At 38.9% G+C, this 18,350-nt stretch overlaps 1 protein-coding gene across 1 annotated transcript in view; it reads left to right on the top strand.

Moving 5' to 3' along the window:
• LOC150091517 (uncharacterized) overlaps positions 1–18,350 on the top strand; it is a 205,968-nt gene that overhangs the window by 27,581 nt on the left and 160,037 nt on the right. The window contains exon 3 of the mRNA XM_090368744.1: positions 5,711–5,769. Within this exon, the coding sequence (XP_090224870.1) occupies positions 5,711–5,769 (59 nt within the window). The remainder of the gene's footprint in view (positions 1–5,710; positions 5,770–18,350) is intronic.

Here is an 18,350-nt window from a genome sequence, read left to right on the forward strand (position 1 = left end):
ACCCCCAGGTCCTTTTCATTCTCCACCACTGTCAGTGTAGTACCGCAGAGTTGATACGTTGCTCTGGGGTTACTGTTTCCCATATGTAGTACTTTACATTTGTCAATGTTAAACTTCATTTGCCACCTCTCAGCCCATCTGTTCAACCTTTCCAGATCCTGTTGCAGCAGCATAGCGTCAGTAGTGTCCTTAAAAACCCTGCCAACCTTTGTATAATCTGCAAACGTGGACATTAAACTTGATATCCCATCATCAATATCATTCATAAACACCGAAAACAACAACGGACCCAACACTGAACCCTGAGGAACTCCACTAATAACATTAGTCCACGTTGAGCAGTGTCCATTGATTACCACTCTCTGTCTTCTGCCACTCAACCATCCCCTTATCCATAGCAGCAATTTGCCTCCGATGGCACACTGCTCCAATTTGTGCAGCAGTCTTCCATGTGCAACAGTATCAAAAGCCTTTCTAAGATCCAAATATATAATATCAAAGTTATTCCCTGCATCCAGTTCTTTTGTGACTACATCATAGTATCCAATCAAATTGGTCAGGCAAGACCTGCCCTTAACAAAACCATGCTGCGTCTGAGCTATAACTGAATTCTTGTCTAGATGATCCTGTAGTGCTTCTTTAACCAGTGCCTCCATTAATTTACCTGGAACAGAAGTCAAACTAACAGGTCTATAATTACTTGTGTCAGCCTTTGATCCTCCTTTGTGAATTGGGGTTACATTTGCACATCTCCAGTCTATGGGTACCTCCCCTGAGTCCACAGAAGCTCTCATAATTATGGCTAGGGTTTGCTTACTTCCTTTGCTGCCTCCTTTAATATAACTGGATAGATCCCATCCACCCCAGGTGCCTTTTTTATGTTTATCCTCAACAATCTCTCCTCCACTTTCCTCTCAGTTATTACAAAATCATCCAGCTCACTGCCAATGTTTACTTTACCTACATCATTCTCCATCCTGAATAACTCCTCATGCGTGAATGTAGATGCAAAATACTCGTTTAGATTGTTAGCCACCTGAGCAGGATCCTCAACTGTTGAACCATCAATATCCAGTGGACCAATCTGATTCATCCCTTTCCTTCTTGAGTTTAAATATGTAAAGAACTCTTTTCTGTTTTTCTTTGCATCCTTTGCCAAGGATTTTTCGTAGTCTGCCTTTGCCTGCCTAATCTGCTTTGTGACTTGGTTGCATATCAACTTGTATCTATCATAGGCTTCTGTGTCATGTGTTAATTTGTAAGTATCCCATGCACTTTTATTTCTCTGCCATATGCCTCATTAGTTCATCTGACATCCATTTTGGCCTAAACCTTGAACAATATTTCTTAGTTGGTATGTAAAGCCTAGTAGCTTCCAAGATAAGTTCTTTGAATGCTTCCCATTTTGAATTTGCTGTTGGTAACATCATCAGTTGGTCCCACTGTATAGAATTTAAATACTGTCTCAGTCCCTCATAGTCGCCTTTACGGAAGCAATAGCCCTTCCCTTTACCCCTAATGGTAGTTGCCTCTTTGAATAAATCCCACTTCAGCACACTGTGATCACTGCCACCTAGTGGTTCATTTATCTGCAGATTCTTAATGCATGAAGAATCACTGCTGATAATCAAATCAAGAGTATTACTCCCTCTAGTTGCCTCCCGAACATGCTGATGTAGAAAACAATCATCCAATAAATCCACAAAAGCCCTGCTAGTGTGTGAGTGACCAGCCCCCAAATTCCAGTCAATATCTGGGAAATTAAAATCTCCCATTATAAGACTCTCTGATTTACTGGTCCACTCTATTTCCCTGTACAGTTTCTTATTATACTCATCAGAGTCATTAGGCCTATAGCACACTCCTACTCTCAATTTTGATTTCCCTATGCTTATGTCACACCAAACTGACTCGACACTGCCCTGTCCATCGATGTCGACTGGTTTCACTTCCTTGGACTTTGTGTTTCTTAACTAATAGCATAACCCCTCCTCCCCTCCACTTAAATAGAAAGGGTGCAAGAATATTTGCTGATGCTATCGAGGCAGTGTTAGGTGGGTCGGAAAACTGCTAGCTTGGGGGGAGACAAAGACCAATAGATTGACAGTAGCCACTGGCAGAGGTGAAAGAGATTCTTGCACTGCTTCTATTAGAATGAGCAGAAGCTTGAAAAACAAGATGCATGATATTTCAGAGACTGCTGGGAGCCATTGCGGTACAAGTAAACACATGGGTTGTGTTAGGGTAGCTAAGAATAGAAACAGGTGCAGGTATACTTGTGGGTACACCAATGCTAGGAGTAAATAAATTTGATGAATTTGAGGTATTGCTCAAAACATCAAAGGCAGATATTGTTGGGATATCAGAGACGTGGTGTCACACAGATATAAGGGATGCAGAACTGCAATTTGGGGAGTAAGTCTACAGAAAGGATAGACAGGATAGGAAGGGGGGAGGGGTTATGCTATTAGTTAAGAAATACATAAAATCCAAGGAAGTGAAGCCAGTGGACATCGCTGGACAGTGCAGTGTTGAGTCAGTTTGGTGTGATATAAGCATTGGGAGATCAAAATTGAGAGTAGGAGTGTGCTATAGGCCTAATGACTCTGATGAGTATAATAAGAAACTGTACAGGGAAATAGAGTGGGCCAGTAAATCAGAGAGTCTTATAATGGGGGATTTTAATTTCCCAAATATTGACTGGAATTTGTGGGTTGGTCACTCACACACTAGCAAGGCTTTTGTGGATTATTTATTGGATGATTGTTTTCTACATCAGCATGTTTGGGAGGCAACTAGAGGGAGTAATACTCTTGATTTGATTATCAGCAGTGATTCTTCATGCATTAAGAATCTGCAGATAAATGAACCACTAGGTGGCAGTGATCACAGTGTGCTGAAGTGGGATTTACTCAAGGAGGTAACTACCATTAGGGGTAAAGGGAAGGGTTATTGCTTCCGTAAAGGCGACTACGATGGACTGAGACAGTATTTAAATTCTATACAGTGGGACCAACTGATGATGTTACCAACAGCAAATTCAAAATGGGAAGCATTCAAAGAACTTATCTTGGAAGCTACTAGGCTTTACATACCAAATAAGAAATATTGTTCAAGGTTTAGGCCAAAATGGATGTCAGATGAACTAATGAGGCATATGGCAGAGAAATAAAAATGCATGGGATACTTACAAATTAACACATGACACAGAAGCCTATGATAGATACAAGTTGATATGCAACCAAGTTACAAAGGAGGTTAGGCAGGCGAAGGCAGATTACGAGAAATCCTTGGCAAGGGATGCAAAGAAAAACAGCAAAGAGTTCTTTACTTATGTAAACTCTAGAAGGAAGGGGATGAATCAGATTGGTCCACTTGATATTGATGGGTCAACTGTTGATGATCCTGCTCAGGTAGTTAACAAACTAAATGAATATTTTGCATCGACATTCACACATGAGGAGTTATTAAGCGAGGGGAATGCCAGAGGTGTATTCAACTCTAGCAGTAAGCTACAGAATCTTGAAATAACTGAGAGTAAGGTGGAGGAGAGGTTGTTGAAGATAAACACAAGAAAGGCACCCGGGGTGGATGGGATCTATCCAGTTATATTAAAGGAGGCAGCAAAGGAAGTAAGAAAACCCTTAGCCATAATTATGAGAGCTTCCTTGGACTCAGGGGAGGTACCCATAGACTGGAAATGTGCAAATGTGACCCCAATTCACAAAGGAGGATCAAAGGCTGACACAAGTAATTATAGACCTGTGAGCTTAACTTCTGTTCCAGGAAAATTAATGGAGGCACTGGTTAAAGAAGCACTGCAGGATCATTTAGACAAGACTTCAGTTATAGCTCGGATACAGCATGGTTAAGGGGAAGTCTTGCCTGACCAATTTGATTGGATACTATGATGCAGTCACAAAAGAACTGGATGCAGGGAATAGCTTTGATATTATATACTTGGATCTTAGAAAGGCTTTTGATACTGTTGCACATGGAAGACTGCTACACAAATTGGAGCAGTGTGACATTGGAGGCAAATTGCTGCTATGGATAAAGGGGTGGTTGAAGGGGAGAAGACAGAGAGTGGTAATCAATGGACACTGCTCATCGTGGACTAATGTTATTAGTGGAGTCCCTCAGGGCTCAGTGTTGGGTCCATTATTGTTTTCTGTATTTATAAATGATATTGATGATGGTATATCAAGCTTAGTTTGAGTTGGGACAGGTTGCAAATATGGACAAAGTCCCCCTTCAATTTGACGTCCCAAGTAACAGAACTGTTGATAAGAAGGGGGTGAAAACTGTAACTGTGAAGACAAGTGGACATGAAAAGAGCCATTATACAGTTGTTCTAGCTTGTTGTGCCGATGGAACCAAGCTGCCTCCTATGCTGATTTTCAAATGCAAAACAATGCCAAAAGAAGACATTCCTCGAGGAGTGATTGTCCACGTTCACGACAAGGGTTGGATGGATCAGGATGGGATGAAGATCTGGTTTGAGAAAGTTTGGAGCAGGAGACCAGGTGGGCTCTTACGCAAACCTGACCTATTGGTGCTTGATCTGTTCAGGGCACACAACAAAAAATACAAAGAAGATTGCTACAGAGCAAAAAAACAAAACTTGCCGTCATATCTGGAGGCTTGACATCCCAGCTTCAACCACTTGATGTCAGCATTAACAAACCCTTCAAAGCTGCCATGAGAGACGAATGGAACCAATGGATGAAGTCTTCTGGGGGCAATTTGACACCAGCAGGAAGAGTGAAGAAACCAACTATAGGAGAAGTTTGTACTTGGGTGAAAAGATCCTCGGATAATATCAAGATTGAGATCGTTGTCAAGTCATTTAAGAAGTGTGGCATTTCAAATGCCATAGATGGAACTGAGGACGAGGCAATATATGAAGACAGTGATTCGTCATCAGACACAGATGAGGACAAGCTAATCGATGGGAGTTTTGACAGTGATGAGTTGTATGAATTTTATGATGAATAAAACTTGAGTTCAATAACTTTATGTAATACATTTTTTTTTCAAATATCGGGCCCCAAAATTAAGGTGTGTCTTATACATGGGGAAATGCGGTATTTCATAGAACATGTACCACTGTTATGTTTTTTAACAGGTTTATGTCACAGATTTTTGATTTGTCCATATTTCTTTATGGATGCTATTAATGGAAGTATTCAAAACTATTACAGTAACTGAGGAAAGATACCAGGACCTTGTCAGGCATTGTTTTGCCTAAATTAGGTAAACAAGGCATTGCTTGATAGAACCATATTCCAGCAAGATGGAGTGCCACCTAATTTCTATTGAGGGGTAACTGCTGTTCTCAAGAGTGCATCTGGCAGTAATCTCATTGGCTGGAATTCTGATATTGAATGGCCTCTGAACCCTAATTTAAATCCTTGTATCTTTTGGCTACAGATCTTCTTGAAACCATGTTTATAAAATCCAGCCTTTGAATTTATTAGAATTTAAATATTTAATTAGAAGACATTTTCTGTAATGATTCAGAAAACTTTAATAACTCTTGTTAGTAATTTTATTTCTCAGATACTGTAATAATTGAAAATGAAGGGAGGGATATCAAAATTTTGGATTGAGGCTGTGAATACTTAAATTCACCATGGAAAGTTATTTTATATTCACCCTGAATTTAATATTGCAATTTAAATAAAGAGAAAAATCTTTATTTTTTCAGGGATTCTGCCTTCATTGTAGTGAACTGATGCTGGAAGATCACCAGAAAAGTTTTGATGAGTAAGTGTTCATATTAACAGTAAAAAAAAAATCCTTAATGGTGTCAGTAATTAATTTGGTCTCTTTGAATTTATTTAATATAATTCGTTGTGAATGGACATAATTGGGTATACAGTAAAAAAATTAACTTGTGCATATTGTCTTGTGTATATTGTCTGAGCAACAGTAAGGATACCATCAACTGAAGTTTACTGAATTCATTCAAAGCCTTGAACGCCTCCATGAAATCTCCTCACAGATGCTTAGTTTCCAGGTGCAGAACTGCAGTCTTTCTTGGTGAGGATACCCCTTTGTTTCCCTCACTGATCTCATTTCTCTTCTCTCCACCTGTTCCAACAGATCCACATTTTTCCTAAAATGAGGCTTCAAGATCTGTATATAGTATCCAATATGTGGCTTCACCATTCGCCTTATATAGCAGAATAATTATCTCCTTATCCCTCATAAGGAGGTAATTATGTAAATTATATAGTATAAAATTCCTGTATATCATTGACAAAACCTGATGAGCTGCCTTAATAGATTGTCTATACTGCTCAGAAAACTTTGTGTCTGATTGCACAATTACGCCTAGGTAATTTTTGTTGTTCATTACTCTGAGTGTGGTACCACACAGTTGGTAAGTATTCTAGAATTACTGTTAAACTTTAGTTTCCATCTCTCAGGTCATCTGCCTAATTTTTTGAGATCTTTTTGCAGTAGCTTACCTTGATTACTGCCACCCTTTGTATCATCTACAAACTTCAACATGTGCACTTCCTTACATTCTATGTGCTTCTTAACTAAAAGCATAACTCCCCATCCCTATCCTGTCTGTCATTTCTTTATACAGTAAACCCCCGCTATTCACGGGGGTTACGTTCCTGAGAAATGCTGCGAATACTGAGTTATGGCTCCCATAGTAATAAAGGGGTTCCGTTACAAAGTATGAAATATATAAGAAAAACTAGTCTAAAACTTTGTCTATATATGTATTATATGTACCTTCATAATATGACTATGTATATAGACAGTACATAGTGAAATGCAAGCATAAGGCATTGAAATGAAAATAAGAAGCAATTTAATATTAAATGTAATATTTATTAGAAATTTCAAACAAATCTTTCAATCCAGTGCCTTTGCTATAGCTAAAAAACTTATCCCACCAGTGCTATCACCAGTTTTGCTAAAGTGTTGATAAAGGTGTTTTGCTTTTTCACAAATGTTGAGTGAACTCAAGGGAATTTTATTTTGAGTTTGGTCTTCTATCCACAGATTTAAAGCTTTTTCCATTTTTTTAAATTTAACATCACGAGTTACAGAGCAAATTTTTGAAACAATTAGTGTGTTTTCACGGACACTATGGCGGATTTTTTCTTCCGATTTCTTGATTGATCGTACCGTTGACTTATTGATTTTATAATGTTTTGCCACTGACGAGACACTTTCACCATTAGAAATTTTGTCTAATAACTCAATTTTACTCGTTAATGTCATCACCTTCTTTGATCTTTTCACAATTCCCTTGTTATTCGTAGCCATATTTTTGTAGGGGTTAGAAAAGAATTTGTCCACAGTAAAGTCACTTTCTACTGTTAATACACCCGAAAAAGTGTGTTTACACTAACACACTGCAAAACAGTAAGCATAACCATTTATAAATTTATTCAATTTATAAGCATATAAATTAAAAGCAAATGACGAAACCTTCCACGACAAGCGCATAGCACATACTGAACAAAGATTAGCGAGAAACATCCACGCTGCGATTTTGCAACAACTGAGTGCTGTTTTGACCGGGAAAGATGATTCCGCCATGTTTTTTTTATAGCGGAAAATGTTCACGGCGATTTAAAATTCACATTTTTTTAGGTTTCATTTTATATTAAATCAGCGACCGCAAATACATGAAACCGCGAATACAGATACCGTGAATATCGGGGGTTTACTGTACATTGTACTTACCATATTCGGTTCTGCATTCCTGTGTCTGAGTAGCATAATGTTTTTGATATCCCTACAATATTGATGTGTGATGAATAACCTGTACTTCAAATTCATCAGATTTATTTACTGTACTCCTAGCATTAGTATACATGCAAGTATACCGGGTGTCTCAAAAATATTGGTACAAACTTTTAGGGGAGGTAGGTAACATCTAAAGGAATGTGAATTGCATAGGAATCCATAACCGGAAATGTCACCGTAAGTCCATACACGGTGCTGTTCATCAGTTCGCGAGAGGGAAAATTTCTGGTTTACTCATTCAAGCAGTAGTCGCCGCACGAAGAGCATGCATTGATATACAAACTGTGAGCTGGCAGACATGCATCTAGTGTATGGATTAGCAGAGGGCAATGGACGAGCCACTCAACGAATTTATGGAGAATGCTTCCCAGACAGACACGTACCAGACCACCGTTTGTTTGCGTGTGTGCATAAAAATTTGTGCGATTATGGGTCATTTAGAGGTAACAGGAGTAGTGTGGGCAAACCACGTTCGACGCGAACTCCCGCCATGGAAGAAAGTGTGTTGAATGTCGTCTAGAATAATCCTACTACCAGCACACGTGCCGTTGCCTCTGCCTTAGGAGTGTCTCGTTGCAGTGTACAGTATGTCTGGCACCACGATTCCTTACACCCCTTTCATCTCCAAAGGGTTCAGTTACTGCTCCCCCACGATCATCCTGCATGTGTGGCTTTTGCACACTGGTTTCTCCAAGAAAGTGTTCAAGACTTGAATTTTCCAGCCTATGTTTTGTTCACGGATGAGGCTTACTTCACTCGGGAAGGCTTATTCAATCAGCACAATGCTCATGTCTGGGCTCACAACAACCCACATGGTGTGTGCCCCAATGCGGAACAACATCGCTTCACAATAAATGTGTGTGCAGGTATGGTCGGTGACTGCTTAGTCGGCCCATACCTGTTACCATCCCGCATGAACTCCACTAAATATCGGATCTTTCTTGAACAAGTTCTACCAGGGTTACTTGACAATGTTCCAGCAAATGTGAGACGCAACATTTGGTTTCAACATGACGGGGCACCTGCCCATTATGGAAGGTCTGTTCGTGACCATTCGAACAGGCATTTTGGGCATTGATGGATTGGCCATGGTGGACCCGTTGCCTGGGCCCCCACGCTCACCTGATTTATTGAGCCTTGATTTCTTTCTGTGGGGGCCCTCAAATCTATCGTGTATGAATCGCCTGTGGAGACGGAAATGGATCTCGGGGTGAGACTCGTCTGCGCTGCTGCTACTGTCAAAGAAACTCCAGGTGTGTTTGACCGTGTCAGCCAATCCAAGCTGCGTCAGTGTCACGCATGCATTGCGTCTCACGGTGGAACCTTCAAGCATCTGTTGTAACATCATGAAATGCATCCATCTTGTGCTCCAGTATTAATATTAGTGGCAAACGAAATGTTTGCCACTAATTACCGTCTTGTGTCATTTCTGCTTCTTGTGCCTCTGCTACTACTTTCCCTTGACGTTTCTGGTTATGGGTTCCCGTGCGATTCACATTCCTTTAGATGTTACCTACCTCCCGTAAATGTTTGTACCAATATTTTTGAGACACCCTCTATGTGCACCTGTTTTCACTCTTATTAATAACCCTTACACAACCCATGTATTTTCTGTTCCATGAGGCCCTCAGCAAGCCTTGTGAACATAAGGCCTAACATCTTATGTTCCAGGCTGCTGCTGCTTTGTCCCATTGGAGGCAGTGCAAGAGTCACTTACACCTCTGATGCTATTAATCTGGTTAGTCTGTGTAAACCCCCCACCCAGGGTAGCAGTTTCCAATTCAACTACCACTGCCTTGATAGCATCAGCAAATATTCTTGAATCCATTCTGTTTAATTATAATCCATCTCTCCTGTTAACAGCCATATGAACCAAACATTGTCAGTAGCACCAAGTTTGCAGTGCATATAAAGCTTACTTTGGAATACCTAATCAGGGGATCAAGATAAGTTGTGGTCAATATTAGAGTAATGGTTTCATGGTAGTCTTAAGTGTATGCCTTTTGCTATACCTAAAATATAGAGCACAGCCCGCAAACCATCACGATGACTGCTACTTTTATATGGTAGATAGATGAAATTTAAAAAGTCTGCAGATGAAAAAGCTCTTGGCTTATTCCATTACCATCCTCTATTGCTCTGGTTTCCCACAGTGAAGATCTGCAATTCTCAATCTACCTTCCAGAGAACAGTCTTCAGCATTTGACAAAATTGGTGAACAGAATTATTGAGATCACATCTCAGAAGCCTGTTCAGATAGACTGCTACATTTCCCTAATCTGCAAGCATTGACGATTAGAGAAATGTGGCAATCTATTTGAACAGGCTTCTGATTAATATATTTATCAATGGTTAAGGGATTTGGGTCTAACAAAATCCAATGTACTGCTCCTGACATCTCGTTTAAAAGAACGAAATATACGCTGTCCCAGCCTTCGTGGAAGTCTTCTATATATATATGAAAGGACACATCGCAAGATTTAGTATAACAAACAGGTTGCCTTGTCCCCTCCACTGCAAGAGGGTGGAAAAATGTCAAGTACTGAAATTTAAACAGAACTAAATAAGAATTCATATTAAAGAGGGAATCTTAAAAATTAAAAATAAAAATTTAAAGCCTGGGAAATGTTTTTCTGCCCTAACAAAAATAGTAGCTAAAAAAAAAAAAAAGTTACAAAAGATGAAGTGTTAAATAATAACAAAAATTATGGTAGTTAAAAGGGCAAACAAATAAATAATAGCAGTATTAACAATAATTAAATTAGGAATTCATTGCAGTTTTTTAAATAATATCAATTAAAAATATCAATTGAAAACAAAAGATGAAACTTACCTTAGCAATTTTTGTTAGTTTTTCTTCTCGTCCACATAGATTGTGAATGATCATTGAGACTGGCCACCCACATAGGCTGTGGATGATCATTGAAGCTGGCCACCCACATAGGCTGTGGATGATCATTGAAGCTGGCCAGCTGCATATCTCTTTTAGTGGTGGGGTGTGCCAACAAAAGAGTAGCCTCAGTGTAAGTAATCTCCTCTCCTCCAGAATTGCAGATGTGTTCATGGGCAATCTTGAAGGACACATCCTAAGTAACTTCAGTAATCCACCTGAAGTCTGGGTACAATTTTCTGATGATGTATTTTCAATCAGGCAACATAAGGAACAATTCCTTGATAAATTTTTTGATTTTATTTACAATTGTTATCCATTTGATTCACTCTCAAGTTTAAACTTGATAGACTCCAGTTATCACCGTGCTAGCCAGGTGGGTAAAGTGCCTGCCTGGCAACCCAAAGGTCGCGTGTTTGAATCCCGCCTCGGGCTTGGATCAAAGTACTGCAAAAACCTTGGGAGGTGCACTATGGCCACAGAAGCCGATGCGTCAACAACTACCAAAAAAAAAAAAAAAAAACTCCAGCTATCAATTTAACTTCTTGGAAATCTTAATTACCTGGAAACCAATATTTCTAGAGAGAGATCCTGATATAAAAAACCACAGACAACACTGCATTTTCTGTGTAACTGCCCCTTTCACCTGAAGGCAGGTGTCATTGTTCCTATGTCAGGAGAGTTTTCACTATTTGTGATGATAATTCTAGATTGGAAGAGCTATGGAAAACTGTACTTGTTCAAAAACAATGGTTATTTTCAACACATAATGGCCATAACAGATTGTTTTTTAATTGTCACTATGAACATCAGGAACAGAGATATTATGTGATTCTCCCATACTTTGAGGCATTTACACTAGGGGCTCTGTCTATAGCATTAGCATTACTAAAGGCATATGATGCAAGAAAGCAAGCATCAGAAAAAAAAAAAAAAAAACCCTTCCCATTTCACCCATCCATTCACTCCAAAGTTTGTCTAGTTCAGCCTTGAATTTATTTAAACTACCAACTTCCACAATGACAGATGAAAGTTTGCTAAAGGCAAATTTCCACGCATCTGTTCTACAACTGTCTTTCCTCAATTTGAATTTATGCCCTCTCAGGTGCAGCATCTGAGCATGAGGAAGAACCCCATTAGCATTGAGCTTGCTTAAACAACTCAATGCCTTATACATCTCAATCATATTATCTCTCAGGTGCCTAGTCTCCAGACGCTGCAATTTGCAGAACTTAAGCCTGTCTTAGTAACAGCAACCCTTTGTTCCATTCACCAATCTCGTTGCCCTGCCCTGTACTTGTTCTAGTAGCTCAACATTTTTCCTAAAATGAGGCCTCCAGACCTGTATACAGTACTCAAGGTGTAGCCTTACCATTGCCTTATACAAGGGAATAATCACCTCCTTATCCCTGCCAGAAAAATTCCTATATATCATTTACAAAACCCCATGAGCTACTCTTGCAGCCTGTCTGTACTGCTCAGAAAACTTCATATCTGACTGCACAATTACCCTCAGGTCTTTTTCATTTTTCACTACCCTGAGTGTAGTATCACACAGTTGGTATGTTACTCTGGGGTTCCTGCTACCCATGTGCAGTACTTACATTTGTCAATGTTAAACTTCAATTGCCACCTGCTGCCCATCTGCTCAACTTTTCTAGATACTGTTGCAGTAGCATAACATCCTTACTGTTATTAATAACCCTACCAACCTTGGTATCATCTGCAAACTTGGACATTAAGCCTGATATATCTTCATCAATATCATTGATAAATACAGAAAACAACAGTGGGCCCAACATGGCCCCTAGAGAACTCCACTAATAACATTAGTCCACTGAGCAGTGTCCACTGATTACCACTCTCTCCTTCCACTCAGCCCTTAATGCCATACTGCTCCAACTTGTACAATAGGCTTATATGTGCAACAGTATCAAAAGTTTCCTGAAATCCAAGTATATGATATCAAAATTATTTTTTGCATCCTTTGTGACCACATCATAGTATAAAATGAAATTGTTCAGACAAGACTTCCCCTTAATAAATCCATGCTGTGTCTGAACTATAACTGCAGTCTTGTCTACATGATCCTGCAGTACTTGTTTAACCAGTAACTCCATTATTTTTCCCAGAACGGATGTTAAACTAAAAGGTCTGTAATTACTCATGTCACCTTTCGATCCTCCTTTGTGAATTGGGGATACATTTGCACATCCCCAGTCCAGGGATTCCCCTAAGTCCAAGGAGGCTCTCATAATCACGAGTAAGGGCCTGCTTATTTCCTTTGCTGCGTCCTTTAATAAAACTGGATAGATCCCATCCACCCCAGGTGCCTTCCTTATGTTTAACTTTAGCAATTCCTCCTCCACTTTGCTCTCAGTTATTAAAAAATCATTTAACTCCATGTTACAGTTTCATAAGCTTCTGGCCTCCACTTCCCTACAGAATTCGTCATGTGTGAATGTACAGGGGGATTCCCGGTATCCGAGTATTCATTATCTGAGTCCCCGCAGTTATGAGGATTAGAAAATTAAAGCTTTTTCCCTTGAGAAAATTGACCAACCACTTGAATATTTTTTGTGAGAATGATCTCCTTCCTGATCATAAAATGAATGTTAAGCACGCATGAAGTTAAAGACATAACTAAATGCTACGATGCAATTTTATCTGAAAAAATACGACAAAAAAAAAAAAAAAAACACAAAACTCTGGATTCATTCTTTATTCATACAACTGAAAAATAGTGTAACTTCAATAAACTTTACTTAACCTTACATTGGGTAACATAATATAATAAAAAATATCTAATAAAATAATTTTCTAATTTTTCAGTTCCTTCATCCAGTTTTTACTCTGTACAAGTACATAATAAAAATTATTATATAGTATCGGTGTAGATACACCATATCTACTCATCCTTCACAATGAGTTGCCCATATATTGCACTACATTAAATAAGTAATGCTTCACTTGCAATTCACCAGGGTACCTGCCCACCCACTGATGAAAAGCCAACTAGCTTTAAAACAGTGTCATCTGCGTGGTGGCGCCCACCGGGAATAAGTAACAATAGTATTATCTATTAGTGAAGCATTACTTATTCGAGGTAGTGCAATACATGGGCAACTCGTGAAGAATGAGCACAATATAATAGTAGTGTGTAAAGCGTCATTTCAGTGATGCTTTACACACTACTATCATAGTTTTTCTTTAAGAGTTGTCTATGGTGTATCTACACTGATATTATATAGATATAGAATCATAACCTCTTAAAATATTATGCCTAGCTGCATTTAGTTTTATTTAAATAATAAACATTACGAAAATTGGTCCCTGTTTTAAGTGGAATTTTCTGGAACCAATTATCTTCGGATAACGAGGATCCCATGTAGATGCAAAATACTCATTCAGTTTGTTAGCTACATAAGCAGAATCATCAACAATTGAACCATTGATATCCAGTGGACCAATCTGATTTATCCCCTTCCTTCTAGAGTTTACATAAGTAAAGAAGTCTTTACTGTTTTTCTTTGTATCCTTTGCCAAAGATTTCTCGTAATCTACCTTTCTTTGCCTAACCTCCTTTGTGACTTTGTGACTTAAAGATGCATTGCAGGATCATCTAGACAAGACTGCAGCAATAATTCAAACACAGCATGGGTTTGTTAAGGGAAAGCCTTGTCTGACAAATTTGATTGGTTATTATGATGTGGTCACAAAGGAACTGGATGCAAAAAATAATTTTGATATCATATACTTGGATTTCAGGAAAGCTTTTGACACTGTTGCGCATGGAAGACTACTGTACAAATTGGAGCAGAATGGTATTAAGGGTAAGTTGCTACAATGGATAAAAGGATGGTTAAGTGGGAGAAGACAGAGGGTGGTAATCAATGGGTGCTGCTCTTCGTGGACTAATGTTATTAGTGGAGTCCCACAGGGTTCGGTGTTGGGTCCTCTGTTGTTTTGTGTATTTATCAATGATATTGATGAAGGTATATCAGGCTTAATGTCGAAGTTTGCAGATGACACAAAGGTTGGCAGGGTTGTTAATGACAGTAATGGCAGTGTGCTACTGCAACAGGATCTAGATAATTTGGGCAGATGGGCTAAGAAGTGGCAACTGAAGTTCAACCTTGACAAATGCAAAGTACTGCATATGGGTAGAAGTAACCCCAGAGAAACGTACCAACTGTGTGGTACTACACTTAAGGTGGTAGAAAATGAAAAAGACCTGGGAGTAATTGTGCAGTCAGATATGAAGTTTTCTGAGCAGTGCAGACCGTCTGCTAGGGCGGGTCATGGGGTTTTGTCAATGATATATAGGAATTTTGCTAGCAGGGAAAAGGAGGTGATTGTCCCTCTGTATAAGGCAATGGTCAGGCCACGCCTTGAGTACTGCGTACAGGTCTGGAGGCCTCATTTTAGGAAGGATGTAGAGTTGCTTGAGCGTGTACAGAGAAGAGCAACACGATTGGTGAGGGGAATGAAGGGATTCTCTTACCAAGAGAGGCTTAAGTTCTGCAAATTGCAGTGGCTGGAGACTAGGCACCTGCACGGTGATCTGATTGAGGTCTATAAGGCCTTGAATGGGTTGAGCACGCTGAATTCTGATGGGATCCTTCCACTTGTTCAGATTACCAACCTACGGGGACATAAGTTCAAATTAAGAAAGGACAGATGTAGAATAGATGTGCGGAAATTTGCCTTTAGCCAGCGGGTGGTTAATTGCTGGAACAAACTTCTATCTGTCGTTGTAGAAGTTGATAGGTTAAATAAATTTAAGGAGGAACTGGACAGGCATTTGGAGGGAATGGTGTGATTTTTTTTTTTTTTTGGCTGATGCTGCATAAGCTCCTACACTTGCTTTCTTGCATCATGTGTCACTACTACTACTACTACTACTACTATCTTATATCTACCATAGGCATCTGTGTCTCCTGATAATTTACAGGTTACCCCTGCTTAATGCTGATAATTCGTTCCGGACAAACGGAGCGCTAAGTGAGTGCTGCATTTCCATAAGATAACATATGTATTTGTGAGTTGCGGTCAGTGCCATAGGATATTTCCTAATCAATAATAAATGATAGTGAAAAGATGCACAAATGTCGGTCAAAATATTTAATAGCATTTTTTTTTTATTCTTTCAATATGAAATTTCTTTTAGGCATTAGTTTCCAAAATAGTCCTGCTTCATCTATGTTAAAAACTTGTTGAGAAGTATAACACATAATACGCCTCATCAATAATTTTAACAAGTTTTTTTTTGAAAGTTTTGGCTCCTTGATCTGCACTTGCGGCTTCTCCCTGGATTTTAAATCTATTCAACCAGCTGTTACTAGTTTTAAATGGTTCCACATTTTTTTTAGGCAAGTTTTCTTCAGATCATCATATAGGCTAATCTCTCTCTTGCTTCTTTTTTTTATTTTATAATATTTAACTTAACTGAATTCTGCATTGGATATTATGTTCAATAAAATTAGTTAAAGTCTCTCTACTTCAATCCTAATAGCTGGCCTAGCCCTAGTTGCTTGCAGTGGAACAGCTGTCTTTCCTGCTGCTAAAATTAATTCTTTATTTTTTATAATTGTTCTTACAGTTAAACTTGCCAGTCCTAAATTATGGCACGCATCTGCTTGTCGTCGACCGGAATCGATTCGCTTCAAAAGGTCTAATTTAATTTTCAAATTCAGTCTTTTTCTTACATTTATAGTCTTCGTACTGCATCCAGACATTGTTGCATTTTCATTCTTATCCGCCATTATTAACTCTTCAAAAATGTAACTGCATTGGTTGCATTAATTATGATTCAATGTTCGGGTAAAATGTCCGTTATGCACTATGTATAATACTGTACTGAGTGATGACTAGACTTCGGATAAATGCATATAACGCAAGCAATATACTTGATCATTTTTTAAAATGTTGATCTCAGAACTACGTAACAAGTCACTATACTGCAATTAAATTAGTGTGCGAGAAAATTTCACCTAGCGTGGGAAACGTTTCGGTGCTGTTTTGCTATTAATTTTCAAGCTATCGACTCCATCAAATGAAACGATTTCGTTAAATATGCCAAAAATGCAATCTGTAAAAGAGTGTTATAGTGATTTGTGACAACGTTATAGTCAGATATGGGTTATAATATAAGAACAGCGTTATAGCAAATCAGCGTAAAGCGAAGCACGTTATAACAAGGGCCTGCTGTATATGCATCCCATGCATTTTTCTTCTCTGCCACAAGTCTCATTGGCTACCAGGTGGGCAGGAGCAGCAGTGCGTAGCACACGCTTCTTGATTAGACCGGGGTTCGAGCCTGTGACTACCAAATACGGAGGATGCGGAAAGTTCAGGGAATGACCACCGCATATCCCCGGAGCAATATGGTCTTCGTTGCTAATGCTCCTAAAAACCAAATAACAACAGCAGTCAGATATGAAGTTTTCTGAGCAATGCAGACAGCCTGCCAGGGCAGGTCATGGGTTTTTGTTAATGATATACAGGAAGGACCCGTTTTATGACATGGTTAGGTTCCAGCAAAACAGGGTTGTAAAATGAAAAGTCATAAAACAAGACCAAATTATAATGTAATTGAATGAGATAGGTTCCAAAATTCCTAAAATTTTTCCAAGTATGCACTAATATTTCTGTTCTTTACAAATAATTAAACATTTCAAACATTTAATGAACATTTTATTTATACTTATATATAAACTAATTAATAAAATAAAATTTTATTTTGGTCCTGTGGAGTCATCACTTGAGTATGTATTTACTCAAGTGATGACTCCATTACCCATTTCGCCCACATTAAAAACTAAATCAGGGTGGTAGTTGCCTTCGTCTATTAAGCGTTTAAATTCGGAAGGATACTCTTCCACCACTGCAATGTCAGCATTAGCAGCCTCACCAGACACTTTCACATTGTGAATTTTACAACAGTTTTTAAACTGATGAAACCACCCTTTGCTGGCCATAAATGTCTCAGTGCTACCAGACTCCTCACATATTTCACCGAATAATGACTTTGCCTTGTCCAGAATTACCACTTGTGTAACAGGAATGTTATTTTGATTCATATCATCAACCCACAACACTAACAATTTCTCCATTTTTTCCATTGTCTCACTGCATGAATAAGTTGTTCTGGAGGATGACACACTTGTTATCCCTGTGTGTGTGTGTGTGTGTGTGTGTGTGTGTGTGTGTGTGTGTGTGTGTGTGTGTGTGTGTGTGTGTGTGTACGCTTTATTTTATCAACATTGTTCATGATCGTTGATACAGTAGAAGGTACTAAACTCAATGCCTTAACATCCGACCGATGCTCACCAGACTCCATATGATGATCACATCCATTTTCTCCTTAATTGTTAGTTTTACACTCTTTTTGGCTCCCCCTGGCACAGAAACTGCCCTACACTTAGAGCTAATGGTTACACAAAAATTATTATTAATGAGAAATAACGCTGTGTAACCCATTAACAATTGAGGGAAAATTCACAATGAAACGAATGTGGCATACTGAATGTAAACAAAGAACCCCGGGGCTCACATCTGGTGAGTATGGGCTTGGCACACCCAGGGTACTCAGCTGGATATCATTCTTCTCTTTCTTGGTGATTCCCTTCTACTTTTCTTGGTGATTCCTCTCTCTCTCTCTCAGGGTAACTTGGGAATT

Source organism: Mastigoproctus giganteus, chromosome 1, assembly GCF_048544385.1.
Source record: "Mastigoproctus giganteus isolate SK-2022 chromosome 1, ASM4854438v1, whole genome shotgun sequence".
Classification (NCBI taxonomy): Eukaryota; Metazoa; Arthropoda; class Arachnida; order Uropygi; family Thelyphonidae; genus Mastigoproctus; species Mastigoproctus giganteus.